Here is a 25,958-nt window from a genome sequence, read left to right as displayed (position 1 = left end):
ACATCCTAAGTACCCAGGAGTTATTGATGTCACAGGTGAAATGTAGCCCTTAAAGTAGACATCAGGCATAGCCTCCCTTTTACCTTTGAGAGTCCATGAAATGTGCACAAAGCATGGGAAACATCTTCTCTCCCAGACACAGAGTCACGGTAGAGCATTTCCCTTACTGTGCACAGATAGTCTCCCTGGTTTCTCATCCGTATCACTTTTAGTCTGCAACTCTCTTGAGAGCAGGCAATGTCTGTCTTCCCAGGGCAGGCCACTTTAATACCTTTCGGAGGAACGGGAGTAAGAAAGACGTGGGGAGGTTCCAGGGAAACCTCCACAGAGGATGAGAGTAGCACATGTCTGTGACTTGGTGAGGTCAGATGCCAGTGCTCGTGAGAGAGCTATCACAGCCGGCCTCCATCTCAGCATATTCCATGGGCTGGAAGCAGAAAATGCTGCATGCATACTAGATGTGCGGACTTGGTTTCTTGTCATTATCCCCCGTAGAGCAGAACTTTGATGGCACAGCGTTTGTGTTGTACTGAGTGTCCTGAGTAATCGAAAAGTGATTTAAAGGGTGCAGAGTGATGCTCACTGACGAAGTGGAAGTACCATGGCTTTGTATGTAAATGACTCGAGCGTCTGTGGGTTCGGGCACCAGAGGGGAGTCCTGGAGCCCCTCTGTAGTGGGATGGGTGGGGATGACTGTTAGGTGAGTGCCATTGTGGTTTCTCCTGGCCTTGCTCTGGTCTCCCAACACGGTTGACACTGGCATAGAGTTCTTTTCTTGAAACCGCAAACTGGGACAAAGACTTAAAATATGAAAAGGATGGCGATGCCTCAGGCCAGTGAACCAGGAGGTGGAGTCTGGGCTAGGTACAGGGGCACTGTGAGGAGAGCACTCGGGAGAAGGGGAATACGGGGTCACAGTGGTGCAGGGGCGGAGTCCTTGCTGGTACCTACCTTCAGCCTGAGTCAGGCGGAAGGCACTCTGAAACAAATCACACCAAAGTCTAGAGGGTGCAGTCCTCACAAGATATGTTCTGGGGTGTGTGTGTGTGTGTGTGTGTGTGTGTGTGTGTGTGTGTGTGTGTGTGTGTGTTGACTGTTTTAAGCTCATTCAACTAGGTGGACCCTACCTTTTGTACTCAGGTATAAACTAAAATGTGGAAATTCAGTGAGTGAATCCAGCTTGGGGTAGGAGAATCCACTTAGTGGTGTAGCCACTCTCCAGGTCCAGTGACCTTCTGACAGAAGGCCATAAATCTGTATGACCAGACTTCCTCCCCTTTCATAGGAGCTATAAGTCTTAATATCAATATGAAATCTTTAGATTTTTTTCAGGGGGAGCAATCAACTCAGAAAGTTTTCCAGTGTTAAATGGTTCCACCATCCCATTTCTGAGGATGACCCGGATTCCAGCCTGCCTGTGTGCAGTCTGTAGTCTGAGTTGGTGGCCGACTCCAGCAGCTGGCCTTCCCTGGCCTGTCATTGTCACAGCATTCAGAGCAGCTGAGACAGGTGGAGTATAGGCAGCTGTGGAGGGCACAGGTGGCCTAACAAAGCCACCCAGAGAACATTCTGCTCTCCCAGACTCACAGCTTGCTTTGATCAACTCCTAGCTTTCTGAGGAGATCCAGTGCTCTCTGGCCAGCCACCTCTTGTCCTTGGTGAAATCAGAGAAGAACCGCCAGGTCATGTGTGAGGCAGGGATGCTCCGCACACTCATGACCTTTTGCCGCAGGACCCTCAGCACGGGTGGCAGTGTCCTGCACTCGCATCTCATCAGGATCTTTGAAAAGCTCGGTTCCCAAGCCATCGAGCCAGATGTGCTAAGGTACTGCATGCATTAAGCATCCAACACCACAGACCCCGAGGCAGGATAACGGGTGCACTGTGTACAATCGAGTCTCCAGGGACAGGCGTCAGCATCCCTCTCTCCTCGGCTCCAGTATCAGATGTATATGCACACAGAGCAGTCATAGCCTCATCTGGGAGTCTCTGGGGGGATGGAAATGTCAAGGAGGTAAATCTAGAGCTAATCTCTGAGGCCTGGACTAGATCCAGAGGCCAGACTGAAAAGAGCTGGGCTTGCAGGGGCAGAGGCCAGGGCAGCATGAAGGGGACCAGATGCAGGACTCCACTGTATCCTTCCTGCACACAGGAAGAATAGAAAGGACTCAGGAGAAGGGACAAGAAAACAGAGGAGGGACATACATCATGCAGGAGAGGTTGAGTCTCTGAAGACCCTTCCTGCCCTGGAGCAAGATGGAGAGGATGGCCCAGGTTCACATTCACCAGACTGCTGCTTACGAAGGAGTAGAGCAGACAGAGAACAACCCTTCCAGCTGGCGGGTCTGGGACCCAGGGGATGGAGAAGCCTCTTTTAGCCACTCTCAGCCCTGCCAGACCAGGCCACTAAGCTAGGCACACAGGAAATTCACTTAGAAACTTGCAAACAATATATAGCATGAAGTCCAGTTGAAGTTTCCAATTTACCAACTCTGCTAGATAATGAGACAGGGACGGACACACGGTTTCTGTGTGACTTTTGGAAATGGTATTTCAGGGGTGGGGATATGAACACTGGGCATCTAGGGAAGTGATTTGGAAAAGCCTATCTTCACTGCAAATTTAGTTTCCTCTCTTGATGTTATGACATTCAGGCAGTTCCTAGGCCTTGGAATTCGCCCACCTCAGCCAGCTGCCAGGAAAAGCCTCTGTTCATCTCCTGGGCATGAAGACGACCCTGGGTACTCAGGTGAGGAGACAGAACAGGAAAGGTTGAGGGGTGAATAGTTAACATTTTCATTTCTGATGAATAATTGTTCATAAGATAGAAAAGTGGGCAGATTTAAAAGTTTTTTTTCCCTTTTGCTGCTTGGTGGGGCAGGTAAAGTACACACAGGGTTTGGGGTTCCAGAACCATTCCCAGTCTCCACATGAGGCAGGTGGTGCTAGGCATCTGCCTGACCCTTTATACCTGTGATCCCAAAACAATGGTCCTGCTTCCTCTACAACCCAGAGGTCCCAGGTGCTGCACCGGGCAGAGGTGGGCAGCAAAGCTTTTTGTAAAGTTCACAGCTTAGGAGCAAAGTGGGATGCTGGAAGGGAGAGCATGCCATTCTCGGAAACCAGTTTAGAAAAAAGGATGTTGGAGACACCTGCAATGTAAGACCAGGCAGAGCACTGAGGCAAGCAAGGGCCAGCTAAGAATCGAAGGTGGAGAATTGGGCTTGGAGCTGGCAGCCAGAAGCAGGCTGGTTTGGAGGGCAGAGCTGGGCAAGTCACTGTGAGGCCAGCACAGAATGCCAGTTGGGCGAGTAAGATACCAACAGCAGCTGCAAATGCTGTGTCAGAAAGAGGAACATGCTGGAATGAAAAGAAGTCACAGAGCTGGTTATTCCCACCACTGCACAGCATCTAAACCAGCAGAGTTCAGGCCGAGGGGCACTGTGTTGGGAAATGCCTGGTGGCTTTTGCAGGATGCTCAGGCTGGGGCAGGAGCATCAGAGATGTTGCCAAAGCAGCAGTGGAACTGCATCAGGCAAGGACACATCTTTGTCTTGTTTTCTGCCTCAGGGTCATGTGAGGATACCACTGAGAAGCCTGCAGATGCCAGCCCATACCCTGGAGGGTCTCAGGACCTCAGGTCCTCATGGACCTCCCAAGATCCGGCCACAGCCCTCCAGACAACACTGAGCCTCATCTCTATGACCTCCCCTCGAAATCTACAGCCTCAGAGGGCAGCCCTGACTCCATCATTTGTGGAATTTGACATGTCTGTGGAAGGTTATGGGTATGGAGGACTCTTATATATTTGGAAAACGACTGATTAATTTCCCAGTACCTCTGATGATCTGTAACACTGGCTACACAATTGTGGTCCCATTGGTTTCTCACTGCTCAAGCAGAGGTGTGGTTAGGTAGTTAGATACCCCTCTATCCAGTGGAGAAGGGCAGAGTGTCTAGCCATGGAGGACCAGAGCCCTCTTCTTCCCTACTGTATCTGCTTCTAGAATGTTCTCCATGTTGTCTGGCCTCCAGTGAGGATTCATCCCCTCTGGGTGTCCCACCAGTGCCAACTGTTTTCTGTTCTTGGAGCCCCATGGCCTAAGAATGCATACTGCCACTGCAGGCAGATGAAGCAGGGGGGTGTCACAGCCCAGACTGTTGATGCAAAGGATTGGCATGCAGTTCAATGACCTGCAATACTTTCCTATTTCCAGCTGTCTGTTTACTCCAACCTTGTCTACGGTCATGGGGACCAGCACAGAGCACTCCATCTCTGGAGGGACTGGATCAGGTAAGCATCTCCCAAGTCCCTGGTTGCAGATTTCTACCCCAAGTCTCCAGAAATCACCAGTCTTCCCCCAGTCCCAAGTTTCTGCAGATGAGGATCCTTCCGCCTACTACATCTACTCACAGTCTCTTAGAGCAGCTATCCTATTCATCATGCACTGTGCCAGCTTACTCCACAGCCAGGGCTCAGGAAGCATTGAAAGCTTTGGAGATGCTGCATCTGAGGCTGAGCCATTGTGGAGGAGCCTGGAATAGGCTGAAATGGAGCAGCATATGCTGTCAGCTTTCTCTAGAGAGGGGGGTAAGTTCTCTGCTGATGGCTATCAGGAGGAGGCAAAGCCACGGTAGATTGTTTTGGGGCATCAGCCTGGAGCCTGGCTATACTTTCCAAAGCACTTCACTAATACAGCACACTGGCCATCACAGCGCAAGTGCTCAGAGTAGCCTGAACTCAGCGCTCCCTTTGATCAAAGCCAGGTTCCCGGTTTCAGTGAGAACATGGCTGGCCTGTTAGTTCAGGACAAACTTCCTTTCTGAGGGTAGTACCCAGTGTGCTAACATGGCTACAGATGCTATGCTACCACAAGAGAGGACATGGTGCTTCCTTGGACCAGGTCATTTCTCCACCTTAGATTCAGCTGAGCTAGTGTTCTCACCTCCACGGAGCCCAAAGCCTGATCAGTTCCAGAGGCTTAGATATTGAAAAGCCTCAGGGACAGCCACGTCTCGGTTCCCTTGGCAAGGCTGCATGGCCTGGAGAGGCTTGGAGCAGCAGGGCTCAAGGTCTGTAGGGACACCATGAACTTCCTGTGAGCCTCCTTATCCTGGTATAAACAGTGAGAAGCATCCCATGCTCGGGGCAGGAGGGAGTGAGGAGTGCAGGGCAGACCAGATGCAGAGCTACTTCTTAGTAGGCAGTCCAGCAGGGTGGACTCAGATCTGCCTGGTGTCTCACTCTCTTCCTTGGCAGGGCAAGTGTAAAACTATGCTTGTGTTCTACCCCCAGGTACCCCCAGGCCATTCCCTCCCCCCGGAGGCCTCACCTTCTCCTGCTGGTTTCTGATCAGCCGGCAAGCCACTGTCATGGAAGGCCACCCCCTGCGCTTTCTAACTTTGGTGCGCCACCTGGCCAGGACTGAGCAGCCCTTTGTCTGCTTCTCCATCAGCCTCTGCATGGACGACCTCTCCTTGGTTGTGTCCACAGAAGAGAAGGAATTTCAGCCTCTGGGTAAGGCCCTGGGTTCCAAAGCTTGTGTGGCCTATACCCCGGGAATGGGGGTGAGCCAGATGTTCTCAGCACAGATGTGCATGGAAGCATGGTGACCCCTGCATCTCCTCATCTTTTGAAATGCTCGCTTGGCCTTCATGCACAGTGAAAGGTCTAGGTAAATCTTCGTAGTGTGCCACTCTGGTCTGGGCCCTGCATGGTTCTAGAGCTTCTGCTCACTGGCTTTCCAGGAAACTACTTCTGCCCTGACAAGAGGAACACTGGTAGGACTTGGGGTTTGCCTCATGGAACGCAAACTACATCATTAGAGCAAGGTTTATAAAGAATATACTCCATTTAGTTGGAGCTGATATGGCCCTAGACCTGTTTACAGATAACCCAAATTTGGACGGTTGACAGATAGTCCATGTCACAGGTTGGTCACTCTGGGTGCCCAGAAGCCTGATCCAGCTCAGTAGAATTGATGGCTGATCCTAGCTCTGCCCTTCAGATGTCAGCATATTCCTGACCTCACCTGCCTTATGGCCAAGCCCAGATCCATCCGCCATCACTCCTGTGCTAAGAGTCACTGCCTCGAAGCAGCGACATGTATGGAAGGCCCTGAGATTGGCCACATTCTTGGCACTCAGCCAGGCTGCTCGACTCCTCCCTCTCAGGTCACCTGACCCACGCCATCACCCTGCACTCAGTGGACAGTGCCTGGCTGAAGCCTGCTGGAGCTGACTGTGGGTGATCGGCCCAAATTCTCTGCCTTAGGGTAGTAAGTGGGTGCAATGATAGCACCATACCTCACAGAGGTGGGGGCTTGTTAAATGAGTTAATGCTATAGTCATGCTACTAGTGTCTGGTGCAGAGGCTGAGCTCAGGGGGTGATGGCGGCAGCTACTGCGGCAGGCCCTTATTATTATTATTTTTTAAATGAAAAAGCCAGCGGGAGTCTGGTCTATAGCTCTACAGATGTAAGGCCCATGTGGGCTGAGCAGGGTTGTCACCCTCCCCAGGGCTCCTCTTGGGTCTCTGTAGCATGATGCCTCATGTGAGGTCCACTGTTGGTTCTCTTTTGCAGATGTCATGGAGCCTGAAGATGAGGCAGAGCCCTCTGCAGGGCGCCAGCTGCAGGTCAGGTGCAGCCAGCTGCTGACATGTGGCCAGTGGTATCACCTGGCTGTGGTGGTCAGCAAAGAAATGAAAAGGAATTGCACTGTTACCACCTATCTGGATGGACAAGCTATTGGCTCAGCCAAGGTCACTGTCACAGCTAAGATGTTGCCTTGATATGGTCGGCTAATTACTCACTTCCCCATTTTCACTTGTTATTTCTGTGTATATGTGTGTGTGTTTGTGTATATTTATGTATATGTATATGTGTGTTTGTGTATCTACGTGTGTGTGTGTGTGTGTGTGTGTGTGTGTGTGTGTGTGTGTGTGTGTGATATCTTGATGGGCCTTGTATTATGCCTACAAACCAATGAGAAGGAATGTGACAGTTTTACTATGTTCAGTCTTTCTATCCATGAACATGGTGTGTCTCTCCTTTAATATAGATTATATGTTAGAGATATCATCTATCTGAATTTTCCCTTATCCATTTGGAATTTTCAGTATATAGATCCTGTTCATTATTTTATTTTATTATTAATTTTATTAAATACACCATTTTTCTTTTGAATAATTGTAAATGGATTTGGTTTCACTGTTAGTTTATAGATATGCAATTGATTTTTGTGTTGATTGGATATCCTGTGACTTTGAGGAACTCATTTACTAGTTCTGGAGATTAAAAATATTCATGAGCATGCCATCTGCAAATAGAAACCCTTTACTTCTTCTTTTTGAACCACACAGCTGTAATTAGTGTAAGTACATGAAACTGTTAATGTTCCAATAATGGACATTGACATTCTTAGTGCAATGACTGGGCCAAGGAAGATGGACTTATGGACTTCCCTGTTTCTTTTTCTTCCTTGTCAAATTTGTTTCCAATGGCGGCATCAAAGCTTCACACCCCTCTGTATCTACACTTCCTGGGTTGTTCTGCTGTACACCTCTCACATTTGAGAGCTATCTTTCTGGCTTTTTAGATAAAATAAAATTTTATTTTGGTGTGAGATATGAGTTCCTGATATTGTATCGCTGTATATTACTTTGATGGGCTCCAGATTAAGTGCCGCTCCTGCTTTAACAGATGCTGTATGTTCAGGCCTTACCAGGGCCTTTCCTTTCAATGGATCCATCTTCATTTGTGGATGTTTATGGCTATATTGGGACCCCTAGAGTTTGGACACAAAAGTCATCATTAATCTGGCGTCTTGGCCCCGCATATCTCTTTGAAGAAGACATATCAGTGGACACTTTAGAACTTATTATCAAACTTGGCCCGAGGTACTGTGGCAACTTTCAAGCCGTGCACCTTCAAGGTATGGAGTGTTTTGACTTACAATGATTCTGCTGGTATGAGTTTTTAAGTGGGTACCCAGTTATTTATAGCATATTTATAAAGAATAAACTCAGCAGAGGTCAATCATTAGGGAAGGCCTTTGTAATTGGATCATTATATATTTACAACCCAAGAGAAACTGTCACCGAAGAGGAAATGACAATATCCTTTGGGTTTCAACTCAGCAGTACCTAATGGAGGAGGGTAGGCGAGTAATACTCTCAGCAAAGGAAGGGAGGGGAACGAGATAAATAAGTTACATTCCTTTTAATGAAGACGCTTTTTAACTAAAGTATACTGTTGTCTTCAATTATTAAACAGGCAGACAGCATCCCCATTTTCTTTATTGATTGTTGGCTGTTCAAGCAGGGAGCTTGCTCTCTGAGCTCTGCCAGGTCCAGGGGGTCAGTTCCCATCTGGAGAGAAAGACAAATGCATCTGCGTCTGAAGGCCTTATGTGTAGCCAAGGGCGGCTGAGTGCTGCTGAGTGCTCCGGTTTCCAGGACCAGGTCTTGTGTGGCCTTCATTTCCTGTGGCCATTGGCACTGGCCAGAGCAGCTGGGTCAGTTCTGAAGCCCAAGGTTCACCGATTCTGTATTCTCCCAGTGTTCCTTTAGTGGGAGTCGGCTGTCAGTCACCTGCAGACCAGAGCGCGCATGCTAAGTGGGGTGTCCACAGTAGCTCTGCAGCTCTCAAGATCTTAGGTCTGTCAGCCCCACCCACTTCCTCTATCAGAGAAAGTTACTTAGCCGCTTGGAGGTGAAGTGATAGAGTTGATACATGATCCTACTCTACTAAATTTCATACCCGTGACACCTATGTTTTCTAGAAGAGCCAATCTCAAATTATTGCCCTGAGTATACTTATTGTCATTGTTTTGTTTTGTTTTTCATTCTAGGGTCTCACTATATAGACCAGGCTGGCCTCAAACTCACAAAGATCCACTTGCCCTGGCTTCCCAAGTGCTGGGACAAAGGTGTGCCCCACCACACTTGGTCCCACTCTTATTTTTATATTAAGTATCAGAGAAGCTTTGACCCATAAATATACAAAATGCAACGACATGCAGACATCCTCCCAGTGATCATTTTGCTGTGTGATGGGGTATTTAGTGGTCAGAGGGTCTGTTTCTTTCTCTGTAAAGGGAGGCTAGAACTGACTAAAGACATGCTGTTGCAGGAGAAGACCGGGATGGTGAAGCCACACCCCTCATTGTGGAGGAAAAGGTTTCCTTTGGTCTTCACGTGTCCAGCTCTTCTATCACCAGCATACTGAACATCAGAAACACCTACAATGAAGTGGACAGTCGCCTAATCGCCAAGGAGGTACAGCTTCCCGAGTCCCTTCTTTTTCCCCCTGCAAACTCACTGTGTGGCTTTCTCCAGCTCCCAAGGCTTCAGTAACTATTTGTGTATGCTCATCCCTGATGGCTAGACACATGCACACCACACTTCTCATTTGCTAAGACACAGCCCACTTCCCCACCAGGACTAAGCCTTTTCTTTAAAATTGCTTAGAGAGGAATACGTGTGCTCTTCCTGGTGAAGAACTCAGAACTCTTTCAGTATCATTTTGATTTTGGAAACTCTGCTACTGATCTTCGCTTTGGACACTCTTGCTCTACCAACTCTGAAAAGTGGCTGAGTGGCTACAGCTTTGTTTTGAAAGTGAATTTATAGAACAAGAAAATGCACGTGTAAAGAAAGATGCTCTGTGGCTCGCCATTTCCTAATTCCTGCATAAATACCTCTTTTGAGTTCAGTGCTAAAGAACATTGTTTGGTTTGTTTCCATTCTCTTCGCTCTTGTGGACAGACAGCCCCAGAGGTTGGAATCGAGGCCCTGGCATGCACCAAAATTATGTCTTGCTGCGGATCCTGATTATGGAAGGCAGAATTCCTCTCCTCCTGCATCTCTGGAATCAGTAGTCAAAACTGGGCTCTGCAGAGCCTAGATTGAGAAGGTCTTTTGTTTTTGTTTTTTTGAGACAAGGTTTCTCTGTGTAGCTTTGGGTATCCTGGATCTCGCTCTGTAGACCAGGCCGGCCTTGAACCCACAGAGATCTGCCTGTCTCTGCCTCCTGAGTGCTGGGATTAAAGGCGTGCACCACCACTGCCCCACTTGATAAGGCCTTGGTATTGCTGTTCCATTGTTGTCACTGGGTTCTTTCTGCCCCATGGCCTCCTCTTTGTGAGCAGGAAGGGTGTACAGACTGTGTGTTTACCACAGTTGAGGAATGAGACAGTGATCCCACAGTTTCGCTTCAGCCCCAACATTGGCGAATCATCCACTATTTGTCACACGTGGGGTACCAGCCTTGGGCCTTGGGGTGTCTGTCCTCTAGGGGCTCCTGAACAGACTCCTTCTCTAGCACGGGGGTTCGTAGCACTAAATGTTGTCATTTCTTCTAGATGAATATTTCTTCTCGTGACAATACCACACCTGTGTTCTTGCTGAGAAATTGTGCTGGACACCTCTCAGGGTCTCTCCGGACTCTCGGTGCTGTTGCTGTGGGCCAGTTAGGTAGGTTAAGCTCTAGGCTCTACTCTGCTTTGGGAAAGAGGGCTTGTGCATCCTAGACCTCCAGGGGTGGCGGACAGATGGACTGTATAGGGGAGGTCTTGGGAGGAGGGCCAGGGTTGAGAACAAGCCTAGTCAGAGAGTGACCAAAGAGAGCAGCTCCTCCCAGCTTGCTGCTTCTGGACTGAGGAGCACAACTGCCACCCATCCCAGTACCCGTGCACCGCAGGACCCAGCCCTGGAGCACAGAGTGGCCTGTGAGCAGGAGCCATGCTTGTATTTGGTTGAGTGAAAATAACAGATATGTTGCCAAGACATCTGGAGCTCCAGTCTCTCTTCCCAGCCTATCCCAGTGCATGGGCCTTTTCTTCCTGTCCGTGGGCAGAGATACAGTTGGCTTTCAGGTGTACTGCTGTGACATGCTGATGACATGTTCTTTTTGGCTCCCTCAGGAGTGAGGGTGTTCCACTCCAGCCCTGCTGCCAGTAGCCTGGACTACATCGGAGGGCCTGCCATCCTCTTGGGTCTCATCTCCCTGGCAACAGATGATCACACCATGTATGCAGCTATGAAAGTCCTGCACTCGGTTCTGACCAGTAATGCTATGTGTGACCACCTGATGCAGCACATCTGTGGATACCAGGTAATTCCACCCTCTCAGCTGACCCTGCAGCTTCCCAAAGAGGTATCAACCCCAGGATGATCTGCTCTTGCCCCAGTAGCATTACATCAGGTCAGGAGTGAATTCCGGAAAAGAGAATCCCAGCAAGCTTTTCATTCGTCATGACCTTGGTCACCCTAAACCAATAGGTTGCTCAGCTATCCAATGACAGACATGCTGAGGTGCATGATCACAGCAGAGGAGTACCTGGTGACAACCAGCTACAAGGAGCTGTGTCTGGACGAGCTTGCTCGCCTGTCTGCTTCCAGAATCATCTAGGATTGCTTCATTCTGCCTCCCTCACACTGGCTGAGTTCAGATTATAGACCCAGACTTGTTTGAAATCCTGACTCATCTTCTAACTTGTTATTTAACCTTGGAAAAATCATTTACATCTGCCTCAGTTTCCCCACCTATAAGATCTGCACTTTCATCCTTCCTGTCTCTTGGCCTATAGTGATGATTGAAAGATTTCATACAAATGAAGGGCTCAGATTAAGTCTAACCAAGAGTCAGTAATCCACAAATATTAGCTGCTTTGAGTTCTTCATCTCCTTGTGATACAGTTCTCTCATGTGTATAACAGGACTACTAGCAGATATAGAGATGGGAATGACTGTAACAGGACTACTAGCAGATGTGGAGATGGGGATGACTGTAACAGGACTGGTAGCAGATGGGGAGATGGGGATGATTGTAACAGGACTACTAGCAGATGTGGAGATGGGGATGACTGTAACAGGACTACTAGCAGATGTGGAGATGGGGATGACTGTAACAGGACTACTAGCAGATGTGGAGATGGGGATGACTGCATATTGACATATGTGGGGAATGTAGAAGAGTGCCTATTCAGAAAAGTTGGGGCAGATACGTTCATGTCATTGTCATGACTATCTGCAATTGATAAGATTCGATGCAGATCTTTCTCTCTAGTAACCTCCTCCTGGTTTGGGTGGTGACTTTGAGAGGAAGCATGGTGAGAGGGACTAGGGCTTAGGTCTTATTTAGGGGAAGAAGAGGGTCAGATTGCAGATGTGCCAAAAAAGTGAAAAGATGCCACATATTTGCTGATCATGAGCAGCGATTTCAGAAGACATGTTGGAAGAGCAACAGGGGTATCTTGGGGGAACAGGGACAGAGAGTGGACTTTGAGTTGTGTAGAAAGTGATCTGAGTCCCAAAAAGATGGGGGGTGACTCAGATGTCAGCAGGTGGCTGGGTAGCCTGGTTTTTATGTTACCAAGATCACAAGGATGCAGATTTTTCTGGGAAGCCTCTTTCTTAGCTCTGAGATGTGTTTTCAGAAACAAGTGCCTTGCTGTGTCCATTCTGGAGTGGATGCTGTGCCTTGCTCACCTTCTGGCATAACAGAATGACATAACCAGGGGCTGGACATGTGGTGGCTTCAGGACAATGATGCAGCACAGATGAGAGCCCATGGTGATGACTGTACAGTTCCAGTAAGAGATGAGGAGAAGCATGGAGAAATTAGGGCTGAGGATGAGGGGGAAGTAAGAGGTCCCTGTGAGAGGTCCCATGTCAGAAGCCCAGTAAGACAGGCCTAGGAAGGGAAGTCGCCACAGAACTTGGTGCAGGTGTGTCTTGTGAGAATGTGGAATGAGGGAAGGCAGTTCCAAAGAGCCGGGGTGTGGGCTTGCCACAGGCGTGCTGTGGGAACTAACAGTGATGGGAGAAAGAGGTCCAGTGACGCATCCGGTACTCCCACTGTGCATCTCACCTCTCCAGATCTTAGCCTTTCTCCTGAGGAAGAAGACGTCCTTCCTAAACCATCGCATCTTCCAGCTGATCCTCTCAGTGGCTGGCACCGCAGAGCTGGGCTTCAGACCATCTGCTGTCACTAACACGTGTGTCTTCCAGCATGTGCTCTGCAATTTTGAGGTAAACTGGAGACTGATGCCTAGGCCTCCAGGAGTATGTGTCTAAGAAAGTCTGGTGTTTCACCTTCCTTCACTGTTATATTGATAGTAGGTGGGAAAAATCACAATAACTTTGGAGTTCATGGGCCTGGGTTTACAATTTAGCACTGTTATCTCTGATAACAGGCTTGGCCTTGGGATGCTTCTTGATCACTCTGATCCTCTTTATTCTTTTTCTTTTGAGATAGAGTCTTGGTATGTAGCCCAGGCTGGCTTTGAACCCATGATCTTCCTGCTTCTTCAGTGCTGGGAATGCAAGCAGGTGTCACTATGCCCCAATCCATTGTGCTTGTTGATGAAACTGAGATCATCATTTCTTCCTTGCAAGCTGTTATAGGGGTCAAATCTGATAGTGTCTTGGAAAGGCTTTTAAAACTATGGAATACCATTTAATGTGAGGATTAAAGATAATATCCCCCTCCCTTTGGACACTGCTTTGCTGTTCCCAGTATTCTTTTAAAGAATAACCTGAGAGTTGCAGCTTGGGACACTGAGGACAAATGGAAGGATCAACAGACCTCTGGTTGGATCAACCCATCCTAAATATAGCAACATTTACTGGCACCCAGGTGCTGTCCATATCCTGAAGATGCCATAATGTCCAAGACCCAGGCCCCTTCACTGCCAGAAGGAACAAGAAGACACTTTGACATTCCCTCCATGCCCCGACTCCCTGCCCAGTACTACAGAAACAGACACAGGGTTTCTGAGGAGTGAAGGCCAGTTATACCTTAGGGACCAGGAGTTCTGGGCCATGTTTGCAGAGTTCAGTGGGACAAGTTCTTGTCACATAGAGGGCATATTTTCCAACACTCCAGTATGTGCACAGTCCTGGGAGAGGTGGTTAGTGGACATGACCTTGATTGGAATTCAGACCCATAGTGAGGCACTAGGTGATAGGAGAGATGCTTGAGATTCCCTTTAGAGATGCTCTCTGTGCCTGCTAAATGTCGGGGTACTAGTCTGACTCCAGAGCAGGTAATCCCATTGGCAATCCTGATCTCAGACTCAGCAGACCCTGCTACATCCATGCTTTGGTCTTAACACACATCCATTCTGCCTTCCAGCTCTGGACAAACGCTGCAGACAACCTGGAGCTTGCTCTCTTTTCCCATCTCCTGGAGATTCTTCAGTCACCAAGGTTGGCTGGGTTTCAGTAGCCCTGGGGTTAGAACTAATGTCTTTCGTTGGGTTAGAACTTGATCTTCACACAAAGACTAGGGGACAAGGGATAGGACAACCAGTGGCTCAGCATCCATATTGTCTGTTACCTCCCAGAATGCTGGGTCCCAACCTCCCCCCCGTGAACAGTGGGGCAGCTCTTCCTCCTCTGACAGACTTGGACCTCAGGGGGCTCGGCGCTGGGGAGTCAGGGGTCTACAGCTGAAGGAGCAGCCCTGAGTTAGGTGAATTAGGGCTCAGCAAGTGGCGAGCACGGCCTGCAGAAGAAATAGCCGATCTAGGCCCTAAGTTGCTCTCTGTCCAGTGTTTCTCTAATTCACCTCTTCAAGGGACTTTGAAACAGTCACTTGGAGTTTCAAATGGCAGAAATAAAACCCCAGAATTTTGGGGAAGATAGAAAGCAGGGAGGAGGGATGGAAGCAGAGGGGCTGGGGGAAGTAGTCAAGGAGTTCATTAGTATGTGTAAGGGAAGGGCATATCCTCAAGGATGCTGGGGTACCACTGAAGCACCTGTGTAAGGGAGGGCATATCCTCAAGGATGCTGGGGTACCACTGAAGCACCTGTGTAAGGGAAGGGCATATCCTCAAGGATGCTGGGGTACCACTGAAGCACCTATGTAAGGGAGGGCATATCCTCAAGGATGCTGGGGTACCACTGAAGTACCTGTGTAAGGGAAGGACATATCCTCAAGGATGCTGGGGTACCACTGAAGTACCTGTGTAAGGGAGGGCATATCCTCAAGGATGCTGGGGTACCACTGAAGTACCTGTGTAAGGAAGGGCATATCCTCAAGGATGCTGGGGTACCACTGAAGCACCTCCCTCTGCCCCTCTCTGCCGTGTTCCGGCATGCACTGCTTCACTTGAGCAGACATTCTTCTGTGACAGCCAGGTGGCCGTGGGACGCCTCCTTGGATCTTTGTCTCAGCTGGGCACCCTCCATAGGCTTTACTCCATAGCTCTAGTATAGGACTGAGTCCCGCCTGGCCACTCTGGTCTCATAGCCTGCCCAAGAGCATGGCTTTGCGTCTCCAGGGGCTGACGAGTTTTAGTGCGAGCTTACTCTAAATACATAAGGGCTGTGAAAGGAGAAAGGAGGCAGCAGAGCAGTGGGCTACCCACCTGCCTGCTCTCCAGTAACTGCTAATGTCTTCCTTCTTTTGAATGCCTTTGTAACTAGATTTTTTTTTTCATTCACGCTCCTATTATTGACTATCTGCCTAGGTGACCCTAGCCTTTGGGTGAAAGGTTTTGCGTCTTTCCGGTCACATAGTTCTGTGATTTGTGACCACCTTGTACCTGTCCCATTTGTGGTCTGGGGTATAGAACTTTGCAGAACTGAACACGCTCATGCCAACAACAAAGTTCCAAAGGAGGGCTCCCGCCCACATCCACCTACCCTCCCTCCACCGTTCTCCACTTTCTCTACCTGTTCTCTAAGTAACAGACATTACCCTTGTGGCTCTTGTCTTTGGAGGAGTAGAACTTACTGGAAATAAGATTGTGATTATCCCGAGGAGGGGGTGTGGGTACTTGAATTCCATCTCTTTCCTCTGCCTCTCCACCGAGTGCTCATCCACTTTGTGGTTTGGGGTGGGCAGGAAGAGCAGGCATGCAGACGGGCTCTGCAGGCCGCTGCTGCTTCTGCTGCTTGTTGGGAAGTGCTCTTGGGTCACACGTGTGTCTGCTGTCTTTGTTCTGGGTTTTCTGAGGCCAGCATTAGTTCTCCCTGAGGCTCAGAATTCAAGTCAATAATTGGGTTTGTCTTCAAAGGCGGTTTCCGGGGATTGGAAGGGACAAGCAGCACATGCTCCCGCAACTCTGACACTTGGCAGACACATAACCTGATGGGTGTCTGACGGCATCTTGACTAGTTGCCAAGAGAACACTGGAGTCGGAGGGCCAAGGAACAAGCCTAGCTTGGAAAACCTTTTTAGCAGAAACACAGAGATTTGGTTCATTCCGGTAAAAGCTTTTACTGCGTCTCTCCTGGGCTCACCAGGGAAGGACCCAGGAACGCTGAAGTGGCGCACCGGGCACAGCTGGTACCCAAGCTCATATTCCTCTTCAACGAGCCAAGCCTGGCCCTGTCCAAGGTCTCCACCATCATTGCCATTCTGGGCTGTCAGCTGAAGGGGCACTTTAACATCCAGGACTTACTCAGGTACTTCAACAAGCTCCGGCGGTCGGGGGTGGGGAATGGTGCAGGTGGAAGACCCTGGAACTATTTTACAAGGGGCTCCCAGTACTTAATGAAAATTGGAACTTTGTAGAGATTTGTGGTCAGGGCTGCGCATTGGGACATGAGTGAATCTGCTTGATTCAGGGTTGAAGAAGGCAGATTTCCCAGCTTCTGCTACTCAGATGCCTGTTCCAAGGACTCAAGAACATCTATTGTCACAGTCACCCTTAGCAGCAATGGCCCCTTTGGTCTGCCTCCTGCAGAGTTCCCTCAGGATGACCAGCTGGTTCCACATGCCACCTTTTCTTCTTCACTCCGATCTGAAAAGTTGACCTGGAAGAACCAGAGTTAACTTCTTTGATCAACCCCGATAGATTGAGAAGTTTCTAGAAACCCTGTGCTGATCACAGCAAAATCCCATTTCCCTCAGACCTTCACTAGAAGCCCCACTTGAGTGGATCACGTAGAGAATGCTTAACACGAACCCAGCGGGCCCAGCCGAGACCCCTGCCTAAGCATAACCTTCTCTTGCTGCCCACAGGGTCGGACTGTTTGTCATATACACCCTCAAGCCTTCATCAGTGAATGAGAGGCAGATCTGCCTGGATGGATCCCAAGACCCCTCCATACCCGGTGAGGGCATCCTTTTCAGATGTCAGATCAAAGCCTCATGATGATCCTCAAGGCACCCCAAAGCACATACTGGGGACTATATTGGGGACCACTTTGCATAGAAATGAGCTGTGGGAAAGAAGGGGAGACATCCACAGCTATGATGGCCAAACAGTGGCTGAGGAAGCTACATTTAATAATTCAGGTTACACAATCCACCACATCATATATTCCTGCTTCAAAACTTGCGATGGTTTCCAAGGCCCACAGACAGTCGATTCCCCGCATAGGTACCCTTTATGTTAGCCTCAGTGTCCTTTCCTAGTTGAAACCTCACAGCCTCCCAGTATCCCAGTGAGCCTCAACCTAACCCTCTGAAGTATTAACACAGGCTCTGTCCATGCTGTGGATATGCTGTCTCTCCAGGAATGCCACCCCCTGCCTACCCCATCCCCTGCCTCTCTGATAGACTAGTCATTTCCAGTCCCACTAGGCTTTATTTTCAGGTCCAAAGGCTTCTCATAAAGTACAGTTTGTGATGTTTTTGTTTTTGTTTTTTTGAGACAGGGTTTCTCTGTGTAGCCCTGGTTATCCTGGACCTCATTTGTAGACCAGACTGGCTTCACACTTACAGAGATCTGCCTGCCTCTGCCTCCCTCCCAAGTGCTGGGATTAAAGGTGTGTGCCACCACCACCCGGTTTATGATGCGATCTTTGAGCCACTGTCTTACCCGTGCAGAAGAGTCGTCCTGTCCTGTTCAGTCTTCCTTTGCTGGGAGGGCACAGAGCAACAACTGCAGCCACTCTGTCCCGGGCCCTTTGGATCCGCAGTGCCAAGGTGGCACCGTTTAAATGTCAAATGTAGCATATTAAGGGCTGGAGAGACAGCTCTGCTGGTAAAGTGCTTGCCATGCTGGAGCTTGGATCTCCAGCATCCATATGAAAAGCCAAATCTACCAGCATGTGTCTGTAACCCTAGTGCTGGGAGGCAGAGGCAGGGTCATCTCCAGGGTCCACTGGTCAACTAGTCTAGCAGAATCAGTGAGCTCCAGATTTAGTGGGAGACCCTGTCTCAACAAATAACGTGGGGAGCAATAGAGGAAGATTATTCTGACATTGACCTTTGGCTTCTATCGACATGTGCTTGCACACACACCACATAATAATACAATAACAAAATTTAAAGAGTAAAAATTAGAATTTTGGTTCTTCACATTGGCCACATTCTGAATGCTTAGTCACCACATGAGGCCTGCAGCCACTGTATTGGATAGGGCAGATATAAAACAGCCTCACCATCACAGAATGGTCTCTGGGTCAGCATTGCTTAGCCTTGCCTCTTCTTAGGCCAGGCCTCAAAGAATAGTAATGTCTGTCTTTGAGGCCTGGCCTAAGAAATGTTCCCATTTCTCAGACAATGGAACCAAAAGGCCAAGAGATTAGGACCTTTATGAGAGATGGAGTCAGAAGCAAACAGAAACATAACTTCTTTTCCCAGCTTCTGCTATATGGTGTGTGTTCCTTGAACTGGTCACAAAGTAACAAGAGAATGAATGGATGGATAGGGGGTCAAGTGTAACATGGATGGGGGGTCAAGTGTAACATGGATAGGGGGTCAAGTGTAACGTGGATGGGGGGTCAAGAGTAACATGGATAAGGGGGTCAAGAGTCAACAGCCGTGGATGGATGGGGGGTCAAGTGTAACATAGTTGATCAGCCTTTTTTCTCACATGGATTTCATGCTGAAATGCCCCACACCTACTTATTTTTTGAGACAGATTCTCACTATGTAGCGTATCTCACTATGTAGCGTATCTCACTATGTAGCGTATCTCACTGTGTAGCGTATCTCACTATGTAGTGTATCTCTGATTGGTGTGGAACTCTCTGGGTAGACCAGCCTGTCATGGATTTGCAGAGATTGCCTGCCTATGCCTTCCGAGTGCTGGGGTTAGAGGTGGACATTGCCATGCCTGTTATTAGTCTTTGATTTAAATCTTTGTTAAACAACATTAACTTGTCCTTTAGAGCTTTTCTGACTCTTGAAGAGTCAGGTGGCTTCTGGCTGAAAGATATTTTTGACCCTAACGCTTTAAAGATTTTTCCCCCCAAGAGTAAACAACATTGACACTACCTACAAGTATAGGAAAACACAGCAACATATTCTGAAGCTCTTTTTAAGTGTCATATGGAAGTCTAGAATTCAATGCCAAGATCCTGAGCCTTATCTGTGCCCAAATTCCTAAGTAAACCATGTGTTTGATGAATACAATTGCTTGCTGTAGCAAATATTATGTCTCTTTACATCCGTTTGCTCTCAAATCTGAATTTTCTTTTTTTTCTTCTGTAGCTGGAAGCCAAACATCTGGAAAGGCAATCTGGCTTAGAAACCAGTTGCTGGAGATGCTGTTTGGTGTAATATCTTCCCCGCAACTTCATCTGTCCTCTGAGTGAGTAGACCGGGCAAGAGTGATTTGGCTGGGGTTGCCTCATGCAGGGTAGGGTGTTAAAACCTTTTCTTAATGAAAAGCATAACATCTCCAAGTCTGCTTGCTGCAGTTTACCCTGCACTAGTCAGAATGAAAATAATATTCTCTCCACCCAGTAAGCCAGACCCTGCCCTGAGATGTCCTGGTGCAGTGCTCCATGGGCTCAGAGAACTAGAAACAGATTTGAGAGCATTTCAGTAAACTCCTTTGTCACCATTGCATCCTATAATGGCTATTGTTTTGGCAGTTGTGATAACTGCTGTCTTTGATGTCTTATGCTTGGCAGACAACAGAATGAAGAAATGGTTAGCCTAAATCACATCTATCAGACAGAAGCCTTGCCAGATTCTTCCGCCATCCATTTAGAGCTTTAGTTAGATCTTCCAACTTGGATAAAAAGAAATATCTGCCTTCAATTAGCTGTCAGAATAATGTTTAATCACAAAGCTGATTACATTACACTTCCTGTTGCCTGCTTGAGACTCTGTAGTCATTTATTTAACTATTTTTTGAGCACCTATGATACGCCAGGCACTCTTCCTGGCTCGTAGGATGCAGCCTTGGACCAGCCATCCCATGGCTTTGCTCTCTCTTTGGGCTTATGTGTCAGTAAGTGGAGAGGAACTTCCCAGCAAAGAAACTGTAAATAGTGGCAATAATGTCCTGGTTGGGGCTGGAGAGCTGCCTCAGTGGGTAAAGGACTTGCTTAGTAAGCATGGGAACCCAAGTTTGGATCCTTGGCACCCACACAACAGTTGGATGTGGTGTTTCTGTAGCCACAGTGTTGGGGAGGATGGTGGAGGCATGTGGATCGCAGGAGGTCACTGGCCACTTAGTCCAGCTGAACTGGTGATCTCCAGGTTCATGAGAGACCCTGTTACCAAAAACAAGTTGGAGCATGATAAAGGAAGTCTCACATCAGCTTCTACTCTGAACACATATATGCACACACACAAACACACCACACACATGTACATACATGCATATAACACCCACATGGATATAACATACACATGCATGCATTCAACACACATATGTATACACACAATGCATACAATGCACACATGCATACACACATTCATACAACACATACATATATACACACATACATACAACATACACTTGGATTCAACACACACATGCATACAAAACACACACACACACACACACACACACACACACACATCTATCAGCCTATAACTCTACATTTCTAGAATCAGAGCACAAACTGGAAGGTGCCTTAGAGGTGAGTCCAGCCCTTTCCCTTTCTCTTTGGAAGAGACTCTGTCTTGTGTGGTTCTCACACATCTGAACTCTGAAACCTTGATTGGAGTTTTAGCTCTTTCCTCAAGGCCCTGAGGAGGTTCTGTGAGTTTTGTATGCCTCTTTTGATTCAGTGTGAGAATGAAAATGGCAGTTTTCACCAAAAGCTGGGGTGAGGATAAAATGAGTTGACAGGTAATTCTGAGAAGGATGCCTAAGAGAACATGAAGATTCTATAAGCTAATTCTCTTTGCCATTATCACCACCACCATCCCCATCACCATTGATTTCTCCACCATGACTATCATTGCTATCACCATCACAGTTCCCATCATTCCATCACACCATCATCACCATCATCATCACAGTTCCCATCATTCCATCACACTATCATCACCATCATCATCATAGTTCCCATCACTCCATCACACCATCATCACCATCACCATCACTGTTCCCATCATTCCATCACACCATCATCACCATCATCATCTATAGTACCATGACTTTCATCACCATCATCCATATTATCATTGAGTGAAATGGCAGAGTACATTAAGAGCCCATCAAAGCCACCCAGTTAGAAAGCAGTTTCCTTGTATCTAGTCTGGTATCGGCTCACTTCAGCACCACCAGCCATCCCCTCAGCATGCATAGTGTGGTGGCTGATGCTGAGAACCTGCCCTTCACAGATGGATCTCTCTATGACTCTTAAATGACTAGGGCATTACTCTTTATTGTCATTTCTAGACAGGCTTCTGACCTCCCTGCCATCTAGTTCCCTCTAGCAAATCAAGATGCAGCATTTTAAAGTCCATGTTTGGAAGTGACAGTTCATCATAGCTAACCATTGGACATTTATAATAAGATTAGTTTTGACTAGAGACTTTAAAGATAGAGGTGAATAAATCTATGTTTAGGTTACTAAGCTGCTTGTAGTGAAGTGAGATGGGAGAATATGAGCAGTAGTGAGTAGGGCTCAAGGAACACACACATCATCATGTCTGAACTTAGTCCCCAGTTGCCCTGAGAAGCTCTGGTGGTCATGCAATGGTCTTACCAGCCTTTTATTGTATTCCTTCAAAATATAATCCATATTTCCTATGCAATGGCTAAGTGCTGCCTCACTTCCCTTTCTAGGATGACTTGTGAGGCTGCATTTGTCTTTTTCAGGGCATGCCTCTTGCTCATGGGATGAGAGATGACCTCTTGTACTGCATTGCCCCTCTAGGTCTAAGGAACAGGTGTTTCTGAACCTGGGGCCCGACTGGTTCCTGCTGCTCCTGCAGGGTCACCTGCATCCCAGTACCACCACGCTGGCATTGAAGCTGCTGCTGTACTTCCTGTCAAACCCTTCTCTCCGTGGGCGATTTAGAGATGGCCTGTCTGCCGGATGCTGGGTGGAGTGCAGCGTGGAGGGTGTGGACATTATGATGGGTGAGTGTGTGGCTATCTCCAGGAAACCATCGCTATTTTGTCCTGGATGTGAGCGAAGATTAAGTTCTACGCAACCCTGCCCACTTGGGACCTGTGTAGACCCGTCCCCAAGGCCTGCATCCAGATCTTGCTTCCTTAGATTTCCTTCGCTGAATCCATCCAGAGCCTCGTGCTCATTAGCTCCTGCAAGCTGCCTCCCACTCCTCAGAGCTCCTTGTCTGTTTCCACACTGGGTGCACTGCCCCTTCTCCCTTGATGCCTCTTCTGGGGGATGTAGACTCATCCATCATGTCCTAGCCAATGCCACTTCCCCCAGGACAGGAGGGGACAAACAGGAGTTAGGAGATTGAATAACATCTCTCTGTTTTTATATAACACCTCTCTAATGCCAATCATAATTCATAAGCACATATTAATTTATATGAATGGCTTGATGTCAGCCCTTCCCACCTTACTGTCTACTTCATATGTATCTGGAATCTGTACATCTTTTTGAAGTGTGATAGCTCTTCTGCCCAGTACAGAGTTGCCTTGTTGCCTTCTGCATAGGAGGAATTTAGTATCTGTTTTTGATGAATGAATAGGAGTATGAATGAGTGGATGGATGGTTAGATGAATGGGTAGATGGATGAATGGATGGATGAGCATGTTAAGAACTGGCAAGTTGAATAAGCAAGAGGCATTTTCCTGTGCTCTTGTACATGAAGTGTGTTTTGTCACAGTGCTTCTGTGAGGTGGCTAATGTGTTGGCTCTGTAGCAGTAACTGTTCTGATCTGGCTCTTGTGCCTCCCTACCTGATCACCAGACAACCTGAAGAGCCGCCCTGCAGTGCCTGACCAGAGCCCCTGCCTGCTCCCTGGGTTCCGGGTCTTGAATGACTTTCTGGCCTACCATGTTCTTATTCCGGAAGTGTACCTCATCGTGTGCTCCTTCTTCCTCCAGACACCACTTACAGAGCTGACTGACGGGCCCAGAGTACGTCCTGGGTACACCCCTGGGGAGGAGGGGCATGCTTGGCTTTTCTGAATCCGTATGGTTATGGCTGTCCTAAGATTCGCCATCCCTCTACTTCCTCCAACTGCAACTGTCTGACCTGTTTCGTTCCTTGCATCCCCTAGTTGCCTTTCAGGTCCCCTCTTATTAGCACTAGTGACTTTTTTTTCCAGACAGAGTTTCTCTGTGTAACAACCCTGGCTGTCCTGGAACTCTCTTTGTAGACCAGGCTGGCCTCGAACTCACAGAGATCCACTGGCCTCTGCCTCCTGAGTGCTGGGATTAAAGGCGTGCGCCACCATTGCCCGGTGTTTGATTTTTATGTCTCTTTTATTCACTGGTGACTTTCTTGGCTCCCAATTCCCTCCATCTCTCTTATAATACCTGATGTGGTCAATTGAATCTTTCTCTTCCTGGACATGGTTAGGGAAATTACAGGATTCTAGGCTGGTCTTGTCCGGGTGTTCCACCTTAGGCCTCAGCTCTGTTCCTCACAGGTGCTCCCCACTCCAGTGTCACTAGGAGAGCAGGCTTTTGTTTCTCTTCAGTCCTGAGGGATTCACCCCATACAGCATTTCCCTCCTCTTTCCTTTTAGTTTTTCTTTCTTTGCTGACTCTTCCCTCATAGACCATAAACATGTCCAACTCTGCCCCACCTAGACTAGAAGCTGCTCTTTAATTCATACTTCCGGCTAATTTCTGCCCCATTTCTTACTCTTATGAGCTTCTTTGCTGAATTTCCCCAAAGAAGAGCCCACACCTTGCACCACCTCACCAGCCATCCACTTTCACTCACACTTGGTTGGAGCCCTCCTGGGCTCTCATTCCTACAAGGTCAGATGCAGATCCAGCCAGCATCAGGACCCCTTCAGTTTGATTACTTGACTGATCTCTCCAGCTGGCTCCAACTTAGCTGCTCTTCTAACCGCCACTCTACTGAGTAATGTCTACGAGACAGCTGCTGTGTGCTCACTGTCACGTGTCCCCTGTCATGTGTCCTCATTCCTTTCTCCACTGTCACCAGCCACTTCCTGCTGATGCTCTAGACGACCCCTCCACTGTGCCCCATTGTACCTTACATGGCATCAACACCTATTGGTGTGCTACCTCCTTAAACACTGAGCAAGCCGGGGACAGACCTGACCTTTGACTCTTCTTCCAAGGTATCTGATGAATAGCAGAACTGAAAATCACGTCTTAGCCTTTCGTTGAGTTGTTCTGAACTGAATTGGAATAGGAAAAGGCATGACTAAAACATTCAGCCCATTACATAGTCCTGCATGTTTTATGGATGCGATCTACATCTTGATAGACACAAATAGTGTGTATTATAACTTCAGCACAAGGTTCTGAATATGCTGTGTTAAGTTCACCGAGACCCAGCATTTTTATTTCTCTCTGTATTATGGGAAACTAACATCTAAGGGTCTAAGACCCGGAAGAGACACTTTACATATTCTATTTCACTTGATATTTAAACAATCCCATGGGAGTAGATAATGTGAGCTTTCATTTCATAGAGAAGGAAATTGAACCGCCGAGAGGCTGAGTAGCTTGTCTGAGCTATTAAAAGGGCAGTGTCAGGCCTCCTGATTCTACGCTCTGATCCCTCTCTGCTCTTTCCCTGAACCTTGGAATCCTTCTTGTCTTCTGTAAGTTTATTTATCATACCCACTGTACTTGATTGGGACGTTGAGTACTTTTGAGATTAGAACTCAGGGCCTTGGGCATGCTAGACACATGCTGCTCCCCTGATCTATACTCTTAGCTCTGAAGAACTCAACTTGCTGCAAGTTGCTAGTAGATCTAGCACCTCCTTAGAGTTCCATGTTTCTAATGCACTATCACCCGGGACTGGAAGGTTCCATAAGGGCTAACGACCTAGTCTGTTTCTTTCCTCCTCTGTTTTTCCTACTGGGGACCCCTGGGAAATGCGATGCATTGTGATAAAGCTAGCCACCTTGGTGGGCAGCCGCAGGTGTCTTATAATTCTTCCTCCTCCACAAGGAGAGCTTGGATTCAATGCTTCAGTGGCTTCTACAGAAATACCATCAGCAAGAAGTCCTCCAGGCCGGGCTGTGCACAGAAGGTGCCTTGCTGCTGCTGGGAATGCTAAGAGCCATCATGAGCCAGGTGAGACCTGTTTCCCACATGATATACCAGAAGATTCCAAGGGGAAAGAGTTTAGATGGGGCAAATTATGTTGTTCTAGAAGCTTCCCAGTAATGCTGGTGTTATTAGTCCATTCTCTGTTATATAACAAAATGCCTGCTACTGTGTAATTTGCAAGGAATTGAAGTCAATTTAGCTCACAGATCTGAAGGCTGGAACATCCATGAGCATGGCACCAGCATCTGCCTGGCATGTGGTGAGGGACTGCTCGATGTCTCATAGTCAGTGGAGGGGATCCTATGATGACATTGAGTAAGTGTGCACTCTTGGGTCTCTCTCTTTTCCTTCTTATAAAACACTCAGTACCATGGGGGACACCTAAAGATTCCCACGGTGCTTAATGCACTGTTGCCATGAGATACCTATTCCCCACTTCATTAGGCATTTGGTTTTCTTCATTGGGGACATTTCTGAGGAGCCAGGGAGGCTTATCCCTTTAAGAAGCTTATCTGCATCAGGACAGGTGACCTTGCCCAAGAGGTACTCACGAGGTAGAGGCCTGTCTCAGAGAAAATGGGTGTCCTGGCACAGAGCCTTTTGGTGCATGACCCAC

The 25,958-nt window shown here is 48.0% G+C and overlaps 1 protein-coding gene across 3 annotated transcripts in view; it reads left to right on the top strand.

Moving 5' to 3' along the window:
* Wdfy4 (WDFY family member 4) overlaps positions 1 to 25,958 on the top strand; it is a 254,176-nt gene that overhangs the window by 82,984 nt on the left and 145,234 nt on the right. For all 3 annotated transcript variants that reach the window (XM_006976744.4, XM_076544367.1, XM_076544368.1), the window contains 18 exons: positions 1,611 to 1,825; positions 2,655 to 2,749; positions 3,571 to 3,787; positions 4,218 to 4,294; positions 5,297 to 5,518; positions 6,585 to 6,763; positions 7,704 to 7,935; positions 9,135 to 9,280; positions 10,366 to 10,477; positions 10,927 to 11,117; positions 12,884 to 13,036; positions 14,142 to 14,215; positions 16,259 to 16,420; positions 16,980 to 17,071; positions 19,401 to 19,500; positions 22,034 to 22,239; positions 23,046 to 23,215; positions 25,241 to 25,366. In XM_006976744.4, coding sequence (XP_006976806.1) covers positions 1,611 to 1,825; positions 2,655 to 2,749; positions 3,571 to 3,787; positions 4,218 to 4,294; positions 5,297 to 5,518; positions 6,585 to 6,763; positions 7,704 to 7,935; positions 9,135 to 9,280; positions 10,366 to 10,477; positions 10,927 to 11,117; positions 12,884 to 13,036; positions 14,142 to 14,215; positions 16,259 to 16,420; positions 16,980 to 17,071; positions 19,401 to 19,500; positions 22,034 to 22,239; positions 23,046 to 23,215; positions 25,241 to 25,366 — 2,769 coding nt within the window. The remainder of the gene's footprint in view (positions 1 to 1,610; positions 1,826 to 2,654; positions 2,750 to 3,570; positions 3,788 to 4,217; positions 4,295 to 5,296; positions 5,519 to 6,584; positions 6,764 to 7,703; positions 7,936 to 9,134; positions 9,281 to 10,365; positions 10,478 to 10,926; positions 11,118 to 12,883; positions 13,037 to 14,141; positions 14,216 to 16,258; positions 16,421 to 16,979; positions 17,072 to 19,400; positions 19,501 to 22,033; positions 22,240 to 23,045; positions 23,216 to 25,240; positions 25,367 to 25,958) is intronic.

This window comes from Peromyscus maniculatus, chromosome 9 (assembly GCF_049852395.1).
Source record: "Peromyscus maniculatus bairdii isolate BWxNUB_F1_BW_parent chromosome 9, HU_Pman_BW_mat_3.1, whole genome shotgun sequence".
NCBI classification, from domain to species: domain Eukaryota; kingdom Metazoa; phylum Chordata; class Mammalia; order Rodentia; family Cricetidae; genus Peromyscus; species Peromyscus maniculatus.
This window is presented reverse-complemented; position numbering and strand designations above follow the sequence as displayed.